Raw genomic sequence first — 16,591 nt, forward strand, 5'->3', positions numbered from 1 at the left:
GGACTGGTTGTAAAATTATGTTTTCATCACTACTGTAATTGTAAAGGGTTGCTGTCCGAGGCAATCACTGAACGAGAACCACTTGAACTTATTTATATAAATCCTAACAATATAATTGGTAAAATGAGCTCTAAAAATCCTCATTAACAAGCATCCATTATCACATTAATAATAAAATTTCCATCTCAGGAGCAAATCATCACAGTCTCTTTCTATCCCTTTGGAAAAGCCAGGTCCTTACAGTAGTCCAAAATATTAAAAGAGATGGGGTCCATGTTACCTCTTGGGGTTAGCTCCTCCAAAGGAAAAAATATTCACATTGCTTCCCAATTTCAGGACATTCAAATCTTTGCCTGCCTAAAAGTCTGCTCNTGGAAACTCAAGCCATGTGGTTAGTTTACGGTTGCATATGTCATACATACAGACTCGGAATTGGATTAAGGGAGCGTGTCATGGGAACAGAGTCCATCAAAGTGATTCCTGGGCAAAGTGTCTGACTGAACTGTGATGACCCGTTGGCAATTATTCTTGGATGAAAGGAGCTACTTAGATCTGTTGTACTTTTGGCTTTTAGCCCAGTTTACAGACCGCGCAAGAGTAATCCTGGCTGACAATTCTTTTTAAGCCCCTTAGAGGCCTTTGCTTCTAACAACCAGGACACTTTTTCTAGGTCGTCTGACAGGAGCCGTCCGAAGAAACATGACACTGGGGAAGGGGTCGTTATTGGTGGGGAGCTCTCCCAGAGGATCTCCTTCCCCCAGATCACGCGAGCTACGGCGAGGGGGCAGACTCGGGGGCCCGTGACCCTCCCGCCTCCAGTGAGTCTTTCCTTCTTCGTCTCCCTCATCGGCCCGATGCATTTTGCCCCTCGCGTCAGGGGGATTCGAACCCAGGTCCCCGCGCGCCCCTCGTGCAGCCGTTACGCCGCGCCGGGCCAGGCCGAGCTGCGCGCGCCAGGAGCTCCGCCGGCGATGCTGCTTGGGCCCGGGCCATGTGCCCGCCGGAGATCTTCAGCAGCCTGGTCCGGAGGCGCCCGGGAGGCCTCCTGAAGGCGTCGGCCAAGGACGAGGGCGGCGAGCCCTGCGCCTGCCCTTTCTCGGTGGGGATGTCCCGAAGCAGCATCGGCAACGCGGCCTCCTCCTCGGCCGCCCACCTCCGCAGGCCGGAGCAGTCGCGCGGGGTCTTTTCCGAGGACCAGTTCCTGGCCATTTCCAGGGAGCTGGTCAGCCCTGGCGGGCGCCCCGACCCCTCTTGGCAGCTCCTCACCAACGTCCAGGGCCTCTGCATCTACCGGCTCTTCGACGAGGTGCGAAGCGTCGCACCAGACTCTGCTGCCCGCGGGAGATAGGCGGGAGAGGGCGAGGGTCTTATGCATTTACTTATTCAGTTCAGTTATGCTACACAATGGCATTATTACCGTAGAAACGGAAATGTTCCGGATTTTATTAGAGTATTGCCCAGCTAGGTGAGTCCTTAGTGGACCTTGGCTCATTTAAAAAAGAATGGAAAGGAAATGGAAAACAAACGGGGCAGGAGGAATCGCCTTCTCAAGAGAAGCCAGAATAGATGCATCCATATAATCTCCATCAATCAAGCTAATTTTACAAAAAGACCTTTATTTTATCTTTACTTTTAATTATGTTTCACCTCACCTCTTTCTGCCAAGGTGTTCAAGAGGCCTGTAGAGTGGCTTCCCATCTGTTACTTCACAACAACCCTACAAGGAAGTTCAATGGAAAGAGGCAGACTATGATCCCAGATCTTACTGGGTGGTTTGGGTGGTTGCAGAGGTTTGAATCTTGGAGCTCCCTTTTCAGGCTCCCACATTTTAACCACTTTACCCATGAGCAAAATCGTAGAGAGAATGGGACTGTCAGGTGTGTTACACCAGATACGATGGTGCAGTTTTTTAATCTGAAGGCTTCAGTCTGTCAATATTTTTGCCATGTTTTTTTGTGAAGAAGAAATACATTTAAAGTATCTGGACATAGACAAACTATGTCCCCTGCCTAAAAGTCTGCTCAGTTTTGGCGTTATATTTCTTTCACTGCTATGAAGATTGGCAAAATCAAAGGTTATTCAAGTCCAATACTATTTCCAATAGTCACTAGCCAGGACTCTTCAGGAGTTCTTGCACACAGTTATAATGTTTTCTGTATTTCTTTGCTGCCATTCAGTTGTCCAGATGTTTGCAACCTAGATAAGAGTAGCCCTAGCATTTAAAAGTATGCTAAAGTGAAAGACCAGTTGTGCCGAGTAATAATCATTGATAGATTTGTCCTATTAAGGGAACTAACATAGAAGATAGGCAGATTAATAAAAAAGAATAGACTTATGCTTATTTTTATAGGTTGAGCAACTATGACTAAATGGCATTTATTTTTTTAACCGTTTATTGGCAAGTGCCCAAAAAGACATCTTCATTTTTCATGAATATTCTGCTTCTGTCATCCTGTCCTTCAACATTCGGGATGCTATGATCCTGCAACTTTTATTTTCTTTCATTCTTCTGTTTCCCATACTTGAGATGAAAGTGAGGGCTAACGGCTTGAATTTATCATAATTAATCATGGATATATTCAACAATATTCTGTTTTCCTTACTCCTTTTTACTTAGGGATGTTCACTATAAGATAAAATTAGAGAAGCTGTGGGATGCAGATCTAGCTCTTATTGCAAGTCTGGCTTTTCTGCAGCATTGTTGAGCTGGTCAGGGAGGTGAGCAGGATGGCTGGAGTATACATAGAGGCAGAATTTTCTCCTACCTTCCCTTCCCATGCAGTTTACATCTTTGGAAATAAAGTTTTTGCTCTCCTCTTCATATTCTATAGAGCCTGCTGAAAGAATATAGAGAATAATTTAGGTTTGGGAATTAAAAATAATTATTTCTCCAAAGCCCAATTGATCTCTTACATTTTAGAAAAGTTATTCTTATTGAATATTTGTTTTTTCAGGAGAAAAATCTCTGTATAATATCTTTATCACTGTCAGCTCCTGAAATCTGAAAGGCCAAGATAGGATTTTAAACTATTTCCTCCAATATTTTATCAAATAAAATTGAGATATTTTTTAAAAAAATAATATTTTTTTTCTTTGTTAGATATACCCAACGAATGCTCCTATTTTTATTTAGGAGTAAGGAACACCAAATTTCTATCTCCCTTCTCTGATTCCCTCAGCTGAAGAAGATTTTTGATAGTGTTGTGGTACAGTTTAGTCCTTACCTAGACCAGACTTATGACTGTTTGCTATTGGTTGTTCAAAGTTATGACAGACCCTGAAAAAGCTACTTATGACCTGGTTTCAAAGTTTTGATGTTGGCCACCTGGTGGTCACATGACCATATTTCAAGCACTCAGCAACTGGCCCGCATTTATAGATGTTTGCAGCAGTCATGTGACCATCTTTTACGATGGTTTTTCCGGAAGCCATTGTTTACTTCCAGTTTCTGTTAAAAAACACCACAGAGCAAACAATGGATTTGCATAACAACCACCGTAAAAAAAGTTATAAAATCAGGTCCGGTCATGTGGTGACCTGCATTCTGACTATAATTGCCAGAAGTAAGTAAGAAACACAGTATATGTATACTTTATTGAGTCAAAGGCCATGGTCCCAATGATCATACTTAAGGATTTCAAGGTTTTGGTATTTGTAATTCTTAAATGTATTTTCAATTGCTGTTCTATCTGAATGCAGCTGTATCCATTAGATTAAGCCAGTATGCTCAGATCAAGGTTGAGTTATGTATTCAGAACTTGATTACTTTATCTCTTGATTTCAGTGAAAAACATTCTTTCCATATTTGCTATATTTTTTTCAATCAGGCTGCTGGTTCCAAATATTTTATTCTGTCATTTTCATCTACTGATTGCATCTAGGAACAGGCTACTAAAATTGTGCTATTTTAATATATATTATATCCATTTCTATTGACAATTTCATTATTGAAAGATTCTCCCTAAAGCCGTGGGAAAGCTTAAGATGTTTTTAAAGCAATGAAATATTTCTGTTGTAATTTTCTATAATACAAACATTAAGTTTTAGTTTAATATCTAAAGTAGATATAATTGTTTACTTCTGAAGGAGCAGATTTGATGCAGATATATTCAAGTGCCTGTAAAGAGTGGATTTACCTCCACTTCTGGAATGATAGAATAGAATAGAATAGAATAGAATAGAATAGAATAGAATAGAATAGAATAGAATAGAATAGAATAGAATAGAATAGAATAGTTCAGTGGTGGCGAACCTATGGCATGGGTGCCAGAGGCGGCACTCAGAGCCCTTTCTGTGGGCACGCGCGCCGTCGCCCCAGTCCTAGGCCTTCAGCTGGATTTTATAAAACCATTTCACTTTAGGCCTCCGCCGCCATGTGCAAAAAAAAAAGGTTCAATCAATCAGTCAATTTCAACTTCTCGCGGAAAAAAAAAGATCTTGCAAAGTTGGAATTGATTGATTGAACTTTTTAATCCCACTCAGTCTGCCGTTACCACCGCAGCCACGCCCACCCAATTGGCCACACCCAGCCAATGAGCCACACCCAGCCAATGGGCCACACCCACCCAGCACCCAACGATGCATAAGTGGATTTTGGGTTGCAGTTTGGGCACTCGGTCTCTAAAAGGTTTGCCATCACTGGAATAGTTGAAAGGAATCTTGGAGTCTTCTAGTCCAACCCTCTGCTCAGGCAGGAAACCCTATATCATTTCAGACAAATGGTTGTCCAATCTCTTGTTAAAAACTTCCAGTGTTGGAGATTTCACAACTGATTAGCTGTTCTAACTGTCAGGAAATTTCTTCTTAGTTCTGCATTGTTTTTCCTCCTTGATTAGTTTCCATCCATTGCTTCTTGTCCTGCCCTCAGGTGCTTTAGAGAATAGGTTGACTCCCTCTTCTTTGTGGCAAACCCTGAGATATTGGAACACACTCCTTCTCTTCTTTAAATTAGACATACCCAATTCCAGCAACTGTTCTTTATATGTTTTAGCCTCCAGTGCCCTGATCATCTTTGTTGCTCTTCTCTGTACTCTTTCTAGAGTCTCAACATCTTTTTTACATCATGGTGACCAAAATTGGATGCAGTTTTCCAAGTGTAGCCTTACCAAGGCATTGTAAAGTGGTATTAACACTTCACATGATGTTGATTCTATCCCTCTGTTAATGCAGCCTAGCACTGTGTTGGCTTTTTTGGCAGCTGCAGCACACTGCTGGCTCATATTTAAATGATTGTCCACTAGGACTCCGAGATCCCTCTCACAGTTATTACTATTGAGCAAGGTACCACTTATATTGTACCTGTGCATTTGGTTTTTCTTGCCTAAATGTAGAACCTTACTTTTTTCATCATTGAATTTCATTTTATTAGATAGTGCCCAATGTTCAAGTCTGTCAAGATCTTTCTGTATCTTAAGCCTATCTTCTGGAGCATTGGCTATTCCTGCCAGTTTGGTGTCATCTGCAAATCTGATGAGTTCCCCATCTATCCCCTCATCCAAATCATGGATGAAGATGTTGAAGAGTACTGGGCCTAAAACAGAGCCTTGGGGTACCCTACGGCATACTTCCCTCCATGTTGATGCAGTTCCATTGAGGGCTACACACTGAGTGCGGTTGGTCAGTATGTATCCTCAATGGAACTGCATCAACATCTGCATCTATTGTTCAAAGCAGTATTGTAAAAATGTATTGAAAATAAATAATAAATAAGTGGAAATGTTTAATGCCACTATAAAATTCTGTGTGAATCGTACACCATTATTTAAATTACCCCTTTTCTTCAAATGATGGTTTAATGAAAGCCTTAGCTGATTGTACTGAAGGATGAAATTATGTCTACTGAATTAGGTTACTATAGTTACATTCAAAATTCCAATAGAAGAATTAGAATAAAATTAGATTTAATAAGCATTGGAACTCAGATAAAGGGTAATTTTAGTGATAGTAATCACTTAAATTCTACCCATATATAATATTGGGTATGTTTCTCATCAGGGAAAACATTTGAATTTGTTAATGCATTGAATTAGACTTCCTACAATGACTAATATTAATAATAGCAAGTTATTTATTTTTGCTTCAAAAGTTCTAATATATTATATAGCTAAACATCATAACAGAAATATGGTTATTATTGCTGCTTTTATTTGGGAGAATCAACAATTAGCTGCTGTATATTAAAAGCAGGCAATTTACTGCTTTAATGCTTTTGGAGCCTTCAAGTTGCTTTTGAACACGCCACAAAAACTGATGATATGTTTCCTACCATTTTAGACATAGGAAATACTTTAAAATGTCCTAAAGTAGTCTTAATGTCATTTTAAAGCAATGAAAGGATTCAGGAAAACGCAGAAAGAAAGAAAAAACAGATCCTGAGTCTCTTTGTAGTATCACCTCTTTCTCAGTGAGGATTTAGATAGTTCTCAGTTAAAAAATGACAGTTAACAATATTCATGTGGCTTTAAGTCTACTGTATGTCATGTCCAGGGTATGTGGAAGGGATGGGATGAAGAAACAATGGCTCTAAACCTTTATGGGTTTCAAAATCAAGAGCACTGGTTATATAGCTTAATTCTCATGTAAAGAATCTTACCGGCCAATTCATGTCCAAAACCTCTGCCCAGTCTTGCTGAGGAACCAAACTAAACAATGAAATGCCAGAAGATATATAATTTGTTGCCAAGTACCAATTGCAAATAGTCAATCGTGAAAAGGGGAGAAAAAAAAATCTTCCTCCTTTCTCCCAGTACAGATGTGCCTCTCAGTTCTCCTAAGATTAGACCCCATTAATGCTTTTGATATATAAAAGTTCTCCGAATTGGGCTTGCAAAGGCCAATGCTGGCAGAAGGGATTTCTGGATTCAAGTAAGGGGTGGGATGAAATTAAGAGCAGTTTGCCAGTTTTGCCTTCTAGATCAAACAATAAGAATACTGAATGGTGAAACTGTGGTGTACTTTTCTTCAGTGCTCCACTGATAATCTGGTGATAGGTTCATTGTGAGCAAGCAAATCTTTCACTAAACATGAGGTTGAATTAGATGTCTAAGTCTCCTCCCAGCTGAATGATTCATTGACTGTTGGATGTTTGCAAATGAAAACCACATGTCCTCAAAGATCTGCCTACATAAAGAAAAGTAACTAGTGCTTGTTTTCTCAATGCTGGAGGAAGAGGTGAAGAAGGTCAATCTACCAGCTAGTGGCCATGGTTAGTGCTGTCTAAACAGAACATCTGGCCTGGATCATTGTCAAAGCTTGAAAACTAGACAGATTTCATATCTAGTCAGTATCAGCATCGAAGATAAATACCTTAAGGCTGCCATGCAGAATTACCTTAAGGTTACTATATGAAGAAATTTTCTAACAGGATGGAGGTTTTTAGCTTGAATCTAACTGTACTTGCACAAATGGAATAGATAAATTAGGTACCATTCATTGAGTTCAATTTCTGGTGAATTCCTAGATAAATACTTGCCATCTCAACCTGTCTTCCATAATATCATACAGCTTTTTCAAGGACATTCCAGCAATGTCTTTCCTCCTGTCCATTCATTTATCCTGTTCCCTTTTTTTTTTAAACTTCTTCCAGCCTAGCCAGCCAAACACAGTCATTCTCTCTTGTACTACTTCTTTTTGCATCATTTCAAAGCAGATGGGGGGGGGGGACTATTATTGCAGGAGTGGAAGGTTAGGCATCATTGCATGAGTGAATGGAAACCTGCTGGCACAATATTGTATTTTGAAAGGGACAGTTTAGGCCTTTCACCAAAGGGTCAGTAGTATCTATCCTTTAAGACGGGTCTTCAAACTTGGCCCTTTTATGACTTGTGGACTTCAACTCCCAGCCAAATATTAAGACAAATATTCTATTTGAGATACTAATGTAAATTTATTTTATGAAAATAGGTTGGATTGGTAAAAATAGCCTTCCCTAACTTGGTACCCTTTGATTATGAACACTGCACTCCTTGATTCTAACCAATGGCTTTGCTGAGGGACACTGGGCAGAAGGGTGATACAAAGTAATAGTGTCATAGACAGAAATGGTACTACAGAGCAGGTATTGCTTTTTTATCTGACTGATTTTTAATTTTTATTTCCAGAAATCGGGGCTCTATGAATATAAAATCTACAGCATACTTACTGATTGTTCCCCAGAGCTATGTGCTGAAGTTTATATGGACTTAAACTACAGAACAAAATGGGACCAATATGTTAAAAGTTAGTAAATAATTCTAATGTTTCTTCTGTATTGCTATCATTTCTAAGATTCTTTCATTCCACTGTTTTAAATTCAAAGATGATTAATTCAGTGAGTGAACTTTTCTTCCTTAAAATACAAATGCTATTTAAAATGCCCTTCTAGTGTTTATAAAATAACTTTGAAAGTATAGGTATTTATTTGAGAAATTAAATAGATAGCCATTTATTTCAATCAACCCTCTTTGATCCTTCAGTGATATTCTCATTTAGCTTTACTGGTCCTCCATATGAGGAAATCTTCTAAAATCTTCTAAAACAAAATTTTATTTTGCCTATAGAAAGTTTTTGATGTGTGTGTGTGTATTCTATAAATCATAGATGCTCAGTATAATGAAAATTAACATAAATTAAGGCATGGAAACATAATACAGACAATTTTAGTATATTACTTTTGCATTGTCTGCTTCTCTTATCAGGTAATGTGCGGTTCATTCCTTTTGCATGCAATTTGTTGACTACCTTTATATCTACAATGTATATAGTAAGGCTGTAGGTTTACATTTTGTAATTGGAAAAATTCTTCTGGTTATGAAGTTGCTGTTTGATTTAAATATTGTATGAAGGTGTTATAATTGAAAGAAGGCCCATAAGGGGTCCTTGTAGAGCGGGTAAACTAGCACAGGGGAAACTGTGGGAAAATTTATTAATTATAGAAAAGATGGAAAGGTGACTGGCAGAATTGTGACTAAAAGAATACTAGAAGTTAAAATGAATTATAATGTGGAAAGGGTGATGCAGTTTTATGACATAGAGGGGTTATATGGAGCTGATTTTTACTCTTCAGGAATTAGGAATTATATGAAAGTGAAAAGAGAATTAATTCTGTATTTGTTGATTTAAAGAAAGCATGCAGTAAAGTTGAGTAGGCTTGTTTTGCACAAATATGGTGTTGAAAAATGATTTCTGAATTCTGTAAGAGTGATATACAATGAAAATAAAGCATGCATAAGAATAAATAGACTTAGAAAATGGTTCAGTATTGAGCAGGAAAAGAAATAGAAATGTGCTGTTCCATCGATTGTTTAATATATTTATGGATAGATGTGTAAGATTAGAAATGTCCTGCCTGGGGATATAAGTATACATTTGTTTGGTACCAAATTAATACGCCAGTGACCTCTGGTGGAAAATGTGATATTCATATGACTTACTGTTTTCTGGGAATTCTACTCTATTCCATTAGAAAGTTGGCATTGAATATGAAATCCTGTGAAAATAAGATGTTTCAGAGTAGCAACATGTGATTAAGCCTTCCATATGTTTGTGAGGAAGTCTTAAGAATTTAAGAGAATTCTCATTCTGATATGAGCATCTGTAGTCACTTCACGCACACACACACCACGCACCCCGTAGCAGTATTAGTTGAAAAGTACAAAATGGCCTTTTTGACTTTTAAGATCAGCATGATATTATTGTTCAGGATGCATTTCATTTAGTTGTCTAAAAATACTGAGAATGCATTCAAGAGCATCTTCTAGTATCAACCCATAAACTGCACCAATCAGGTGCATGACATTTCCTATTTGTCAAGCGATTCCAACTGGAGCTTGAGATTAGGTAAGACCAACAATGGTGCAGCAATTTTGGAACATTCTTCAAAAATAAAACTTAGTGAGAAACATACCATTTGTTAAAACATGAAAAAGCACCAATTGTATTGCTTTGTGGTTTTTTGTGTTTTGGTGTTGTTGGTTTTTTGACTACAGGTTATTTTTAGAGAGAAGTTTATTTAAGTATTCTAATGACAGTTTTTAAATGTTTAAAAAGAAATTAATGAATTATTATAAAAAGCAATTACCATTTTAATTTGTGTTGATGGAAAAGTAGTTAACTTTAACTAACTGATAACTTAATTTTAAGAACTAGGTTACACAAAACGACTTGAAAAACTAAAAAAAAAAATATTGAGGCCTTAGAAATATAGGCCACAATTTATGAAACATAACTACATAAATTATCTATGGTTGTTGACAATAGAAAGGAAAAACTATATTGAAAGAGATTTAGTAGCATTTTTGGACTGAGTTCTAGTTTGATGAATAATTATATTTTTTATACTATATATATATACACAAGTAAAAACATGACTCTTGTGTGTATATATACACAAGTAAAAACATGACTCTTGGGTATGTCCATATTTTAAAAAGCAATAAGTGTGTGTATATATATATATATATATATATATATACACACACATACATACATACATACATATGTATATATGTATATATATGTATATATTGGAGGAGAAAGATTTTGTGTCCACTGCTTTGCTTCACTGTCACCCTAAGAATTTCATAATAGAGCCACTGCTAGAATAAATAATGAGAAGAAATAGAATTGTCTTTTTCTTTTTCTCACCTTATCCAAGAAAAAGCTTTCTCCATTTTGTATCTCCTAGTTCTTTGCTGTTTTGAGATGGCCAGAAGAGGATTCATCATGAGGATGAGACAGTCCTAGGGGCTCAAGTTACAGAGCCATGGATTTTCTGCTGGAAAAAGGAGGGCTCTTGACAGATACTGACTATTCTTATCTTATGTATATAATTTGTCATGTCTATAACCTGCCTTTCCTCAAGGCAGTGTACATAGCATTCCCTCCTTCATTCCCTCCTTCACTTTTACCCTAAAATGTGAGGTAACTAGAGAAAGAATCATTAGCTCAAAGGGCTGAGCTGGACCGGAACCAGGGCCTCTCCAGGCCTAGCCCAACATCTTAACCATTCCACCAGAGACACTATGCTTTATTTATCTGTCTGTTCTATTCTGTTTCTTGTGGGAAAGGCAATTTATTGTTAGATGTTATGGATCTGATAAGCTAGTCTTTCCCAATCTGGTTGCACTCCAAATAGGTGGATGTTTGAATTGTCATCAGTGGCCATATTGGCTGGAAAATTCTGGGAGATGAAGTATAATTGAAGGGGACACAACCTACTGTATATTAAAGTCCAGCCTCTGTTAGATCCCACTGTGTTGCTTGGAAAATTGTTTCTTTTCTTTGAATCTGAACTGTATACAGTAATGTATGTATGTATGTATGTATGTATGTATGTATGTATGTATGTATGTATGTATTTATGTTGAAAGTGGTTTTTTGCGGGGGGGCAACATGAGACTAAAGATATAGGTGAATGGAATAGTGAGGAAGAGAGAAAATTTGCAAAAAAATGCTGAAGGAGTTATTGTATATGAACCTTACTTGGGACCTTTTTAGGTCCAAGCAATCTGTAGACAGAGACTTAACACATCTTGATTCTACATAATTGCTCAGCATGGTTCTCTCCTTTCATGACAGATATTTTTCCCCAGTGCAACAGAGTCAGAAGTACTTTTTTGTTTTTCTTTAATGAGGCTAAACAAATGATGATAGATAAATACTTTCTTTTAATATTCTTTCCCATTCTTCCTCTGTAGAACTTTTCGTTTTCCTGATGCATTCTTTTAAAAAAAGTCAGGACTGTTTGGGGGGATTCATTTTTCTTTGGCTCTGAGCTTCTCAGGGGTTACTTTTGGAAGCTAAGGCTGCTATCCACTGAGAGGCAGTTAAGATGTAGTGATTCCATAATTGCTGCCATGGTTTCTGTCCTTGATTTCTTTAACCTGCAATTTATTCTGAATAATAATAGTCTATAAAAAGTACCATGTGCTAGTAACAAAAAACTGATGGAACGTCTTAGTTGAAAAAATAGTCGAGAATGAATGTATAAAATATTGCGGGATTTCCAAATACAAACGGATAAAGCCGTGGCTCATAACAAGAAAGTTCTTAAATTAGTAATATGGTTGTTAAGTGAATATGGCTTCCCCATTGACTTTGCTTGTCAGAAAGGTTGCAAAAGGGGATCACATGACCCCCTCCAGACACTGTAACGGTCATAAATGTGAGTTAGTTGTCAAGCAGCCAAATGTAAATTACGTGACCCTGGTGATGCTGCAACCGTCGTAAGGGTGAAAAATGGTCATAAATCACTTTTTTCAGCGCCATTGTAACTTTGAACTGTCACTAAATGAATTAAATGAAGTCAAGGACTACCCGTAGAAAACAAAGAATTGGAGGAGATCACAAAGTATAAGATCTGCAAATCATAGTTGAAAAAATATGGCATAAGGCTGCCATGGTGGTCCCACACGATTAACGGCACACTGAGCACCATACCAAATCTGGGACAGCACTTAGAAAAATCTGTACATTGCAGAAGATCAGACTGCTTGGATCCACACGTATACTATGCTAATACATTATGTCATCCTAACTTCTTGGGAAGAACTCAGGGTTGCTTCCGTTAGTGAAATGGGCAGCATATTAATTTAATGAATAAATAAAATAAAAAAGAACTTGCTGGGCATGAAGGCCAACACCAGCTAAAGAACTTGCAGCTGTGATTTCACATTGTTGTGTATATAATAATGATGATTCATTCAACTTGCTTGCCACATGACTTTAAACAACTTTGAATCCTGCCTCCCCACTTAAAGCCCTAGATCAGTGATGGCGAACCTTTTAGAGACAGAGTGCCCAAACTGCAACCCAAAACCCACTTATGTATCGTCGGGTGCCGGGTGGGCGTGGCCCATTGGGTGGGCATGGTTGCGATGGTAATGGCAGACTGGGTGGAACTAAAAAGTTCAATCAATCAATTCCAACTTTCCTGCAAGAAGTTGAAATTGACTGATTGATTGAACCTTTTTTTGTTTTTGCATATGGCGGCGGAGGCCTAAAGCGAAAAGGTTTCATAAAACCCAGCTGAAGGCCTAGGACTGGGCTGACGGCGCGCATGCCCACAGAGAGGGCTCTGAGTGCCGCCTCTCGCCACCATGGCCCTAGATGCTGACTGCTTAGAGCAGGGTAGGCAACCTTGGCTCTTTTATGACTCGTGGACTTCAACTCCCAGAATTCCCCCCATGCTGAGGGGAAAGGGAGAGGTTTCCATGCTGAACCATGCTGGCTCAGGAATTCTGGGAGTTGAAGTCCACGAGTCATAAAAGAGCCAAGGTTGCCTACCCCTGGCCTAGAGCAAAAGGGACACATATTGAGGTCTCGCACATACCTAGCTTGATTTATGTTTTATTAAATGCTTTCTAGTCATCATTTGTTTGTTTAGTGAAATAAATATATTTCTCATACATTTTACCACCACTTTGTAGATGTACGTGAGAAAACTCAGGATGGCAAAACAGCTATCTACTGGGAAGTGAAGTTCCCCTTCCCCTTGGCAAACAGAGATGTATCCTTTCAACTATTTGACAGTAATTTTACTTTTAATTTTAATAGTTACAAACCTTGCTGTGATCTCAGTTTTTCTCAGTTTCTGAAAATTTTAATGGTGTACAAATTAATCCTTATTAGAAGCTAAAAAAGTAGGATCTTTATACATGCTATTGTTTCATCTTACACTTTTTTGGGGGGGGAAAAGCAAAATAACCAAAATAATTTAAAGTCCCAAAATGCAATTGAATCGGTGCTCCCTAAATTTGGGATGTGTCTGGACACATAATGTATGTTGAATTTTAAAATCCTGATTATTTCTTAAACTTCAGTACAGTATGTTTTTGTTCGTGATCGTCGAGATATGGAGCTTGATGGGCAGAAGATCTATGTTATATTGGCTAAAAGTGTGAATACTGTTAAATTCTCAGAAAAGCCTGGGATTGTTAGAGTAAAGAATTATAAACAAGGTGTGGCCTTTGCAAGTGATGGCAAGAAAGGGTGCAAAGGTAAGAAATGAATGTATAATTTTATAGGAATGGTTGATTCGATCAGAAAAAAATAAATTCTAATTCAGGACTTTGACAAGTATCTATATACCTTTGTAAAAATTAGTGCATGCCTTTGGTTAGAGATTTGGATAAACATATTGCTGAAAGAATGTATGCATAGTAGTACTGCAGGCCTACAGCCAATGATTGTTTGTAAATTCCAATACAGATAATTCTCTGTCACCAGCTAACCAATTTCTACTATTTAATTTTCACCTTGCTTCTTTCTGTTGCTCTTTGTCTCCTGCCTAGGGATTAAAAAATATTTATTATGGATCCCTCTGGAAGTGAATTTGAATATTTGCTGCTGTCAGATTTTTAACGGGATGCCTAGTAACTGAAAAATAATTTGGCTAGCAACAATCGGGGGAGGGGATGTATACACTTTTAAAACTGTATGTGGTGGCCAAGGAAACCTCTTCTACCTTTCTTTAACTTTTAAAATGTCTGGTGCATTCACAGCAGCACCAGGCTCTATGAAGGGTGGAGGTTTTTCCAACACTTCTTGAATTGACCATGTATTCATGTGAGAACATAATGTAAAATCAAAGCTTGCTGAAGAAATATCAACAAACTTTCTGGAAAGGTAATTTCTGCCTCATTGACCTTTTAAAGTTCTTTGAAGGCATTTAGGTTATGGATAGGGGTGTCATATCCATATGTCTTGACCTATAGGGATACAGTTTTTTCTTTTCTTTCTTTACTTTCATAAGGCTTGCCAGAGGCTCCTGAGTGAACTCACCATTATGGAATTGGAAGATTGGTAACCTATTAAAGAACAGAAAACAGAAAGAAAAAACAAATGGCTTTAAAATAGCAATAGCAACCAAAAATGTGTTTTGCTGTTTGAAAACAATTATGGGCAAATTGAAAAGCAACAAGATGGCTACGTTAGCTAATCATGGCAGATTAGTTAGAATGCTTAAAAGCATTTAAGCATTCTTAATTGGAGAATGGGTAGGGCAAATATAGTTCAATATAAATTTACTTAATTGCAAACAAACATGAGGAAATGCACATTTGAGAAGAAAAATTCTCACATCACATATACAGTATGCTGATGGCATTTACACTAAAGCGACTAAGCAGAAATGAGGTTTGGGGCATATTCCATAAGTACTTTTAGAGAGGGCACACAATTAAGTGGCAAGCATTTAATTGGAATAGGGTGAGGATGCCAGGAATTTTATTGCTGGATGTATAATAGATTGTTGATTGAGGTGCCAGATCTCGCTTTTTCTGTTTTCCTGGTTTTATGTTTGTGAGCTGCTCCGAGTAGTATTATATAAGAAAGGCAGCCATATAACTTATATTAATTCATTCCTTTAGTGCAGGTTCTGATAAATGATATGATGGAAGCATTTAACGAGATTGGATAAACTTATGAAGGCAAGAATTATCAGTAGTTGGCAGTCATGATGACAGTCTAGTTTTTGCAGTATCAGAGGTTATCTATCTCTGAATAGCAGTTGTGGAAGAAAAACTGACTTTTTCAGATTCATCTCTATTCTTTACTGCTTTTGTTTCTGGACTGGGTTTAGGCAGTAAGTTGCCTAAAATAGAATCCACATGAGGACATTATGCAGAAGGGGGGAAATATTGATATTTGGGGAGGGAAAAGGAATAAAATGTGCTCACAAACCATGTGGAATTTCAGCACATGAAATAATTTCAGGCATTTACTAGATAAATTAAAACAATGCACTTAAAATTGCACTTTGTTTCTTTTCTCTTTTTTTGGTTAAAAAGTTTTCATGACCTATTTTGACGATCCTGGTGGAAGGCTTCCTTCGTGGGTTGTCAATTGGGCAGCTAAGGTAAGCAGAGTAGTTGAAGCTCTGGAGAATTGATGCTGTAGGTTAAATCAATGAGTCATTTTGATTCATGGGCTCTTAGAAATGTGGAATATTGTTTTGTTGTTGCCCTTTTCCTTATATAATTTGAAAAGTGTGGATGATAGTGTCTGGCTGCTAATGTAGAAGAGATGCCAGCAATCCAGTGAATGTGTCCCCAGAATTAATGCAAATATTAAGCCCTGGTGTGATGCTTCTCTGTAAATCAAAGTATGAGATGGGTGACTTAAATGAATGTTTATTTTTTAAGTAGTAGCAAAGGAAATGCAAAGAAAATTGGTTGCTACTTAGTGTACCATTAAATATAGAAGGATAAGTATTTTTCAATTCCTGTTTCAGACTGGTGTTCCCAACTTCTTGAAAGACATGCAGAAAGCTTGCCACAGTTATCGTAAGAGATAGACGGCTCTTTGTATTCAATCTGAAGGACTGATAGATATACTTTCCAAAGTTGGTCACTGATGTGGATATAGTCATGAGACATCACTGAATAACAGCTGCCTTTGGGGATGGTAATCATGAGCCGTGGAAGCTCGGTCCGTATACTATTACCTTGAATAATTTGAAAAGTAAAAGGTCAGTGCGGAAGGAAAATGAAAACTACCGAACTTTTGTGTCAATTCACAAACACAGAGAGAAGAAACTCGATTTGAGACTACACTGTACAAAGGAACTGTAGTCTCTCCGACCTCTTTAACTCGGTCACGACCTTAGTCACGA

The 16,591-nt window shown here is 37.9% G+C and overlaps 1 protein-coding gene across 1 annotated transcript; it reads left to right on the plus strand.

Moving 5' to 3' along the window:
- Window positions 1-991: 991 nt before the first annotated feature.
- On the plus strand, window positions 992-16,345 carry PCTP (phosphatidylcholine transfer protein). The gene is made up of 6 exons (XM_015831883.1): window positions 992-1,306; window positions 8,100-8,217; window positions 13,407-13,486; window positions 13,805-13,976; window positions 15,768-15,835; window positions 16,211-16,345. The coding sequence occupies exons 1-6, from the start codon at window positions 992-994 to the stop codon at window positions 16,271-16,273; spliced, it is 816 nt and encodes a 271-aa protein (XP_015687369.1). The 3' UTR covers window positions 16,274-16,345.
- The last annotated feature ends 246 nt before the right edge of the window (window positions 16,346-16,591 follow it).

The sequence above is a fragment of the Protobothrops mucrosquamatus genome, unplaced genomic scaffold (assembly GCF_001527695.2).
Source record: "Protobothrops mucrosquamatus isolate PMUCROS unplaced genomic scaffold, P.Mucros_1.0 scaffold_285, whole genome shotgun sequence".
In the NCBI taxonomy this organism is placed as follows: Eukaryota; Metazoa; Chordata; class Lepidosauria; order Squamata; family Viperidae; genus Protobothrops; species Protobothrops mucrosquamatus.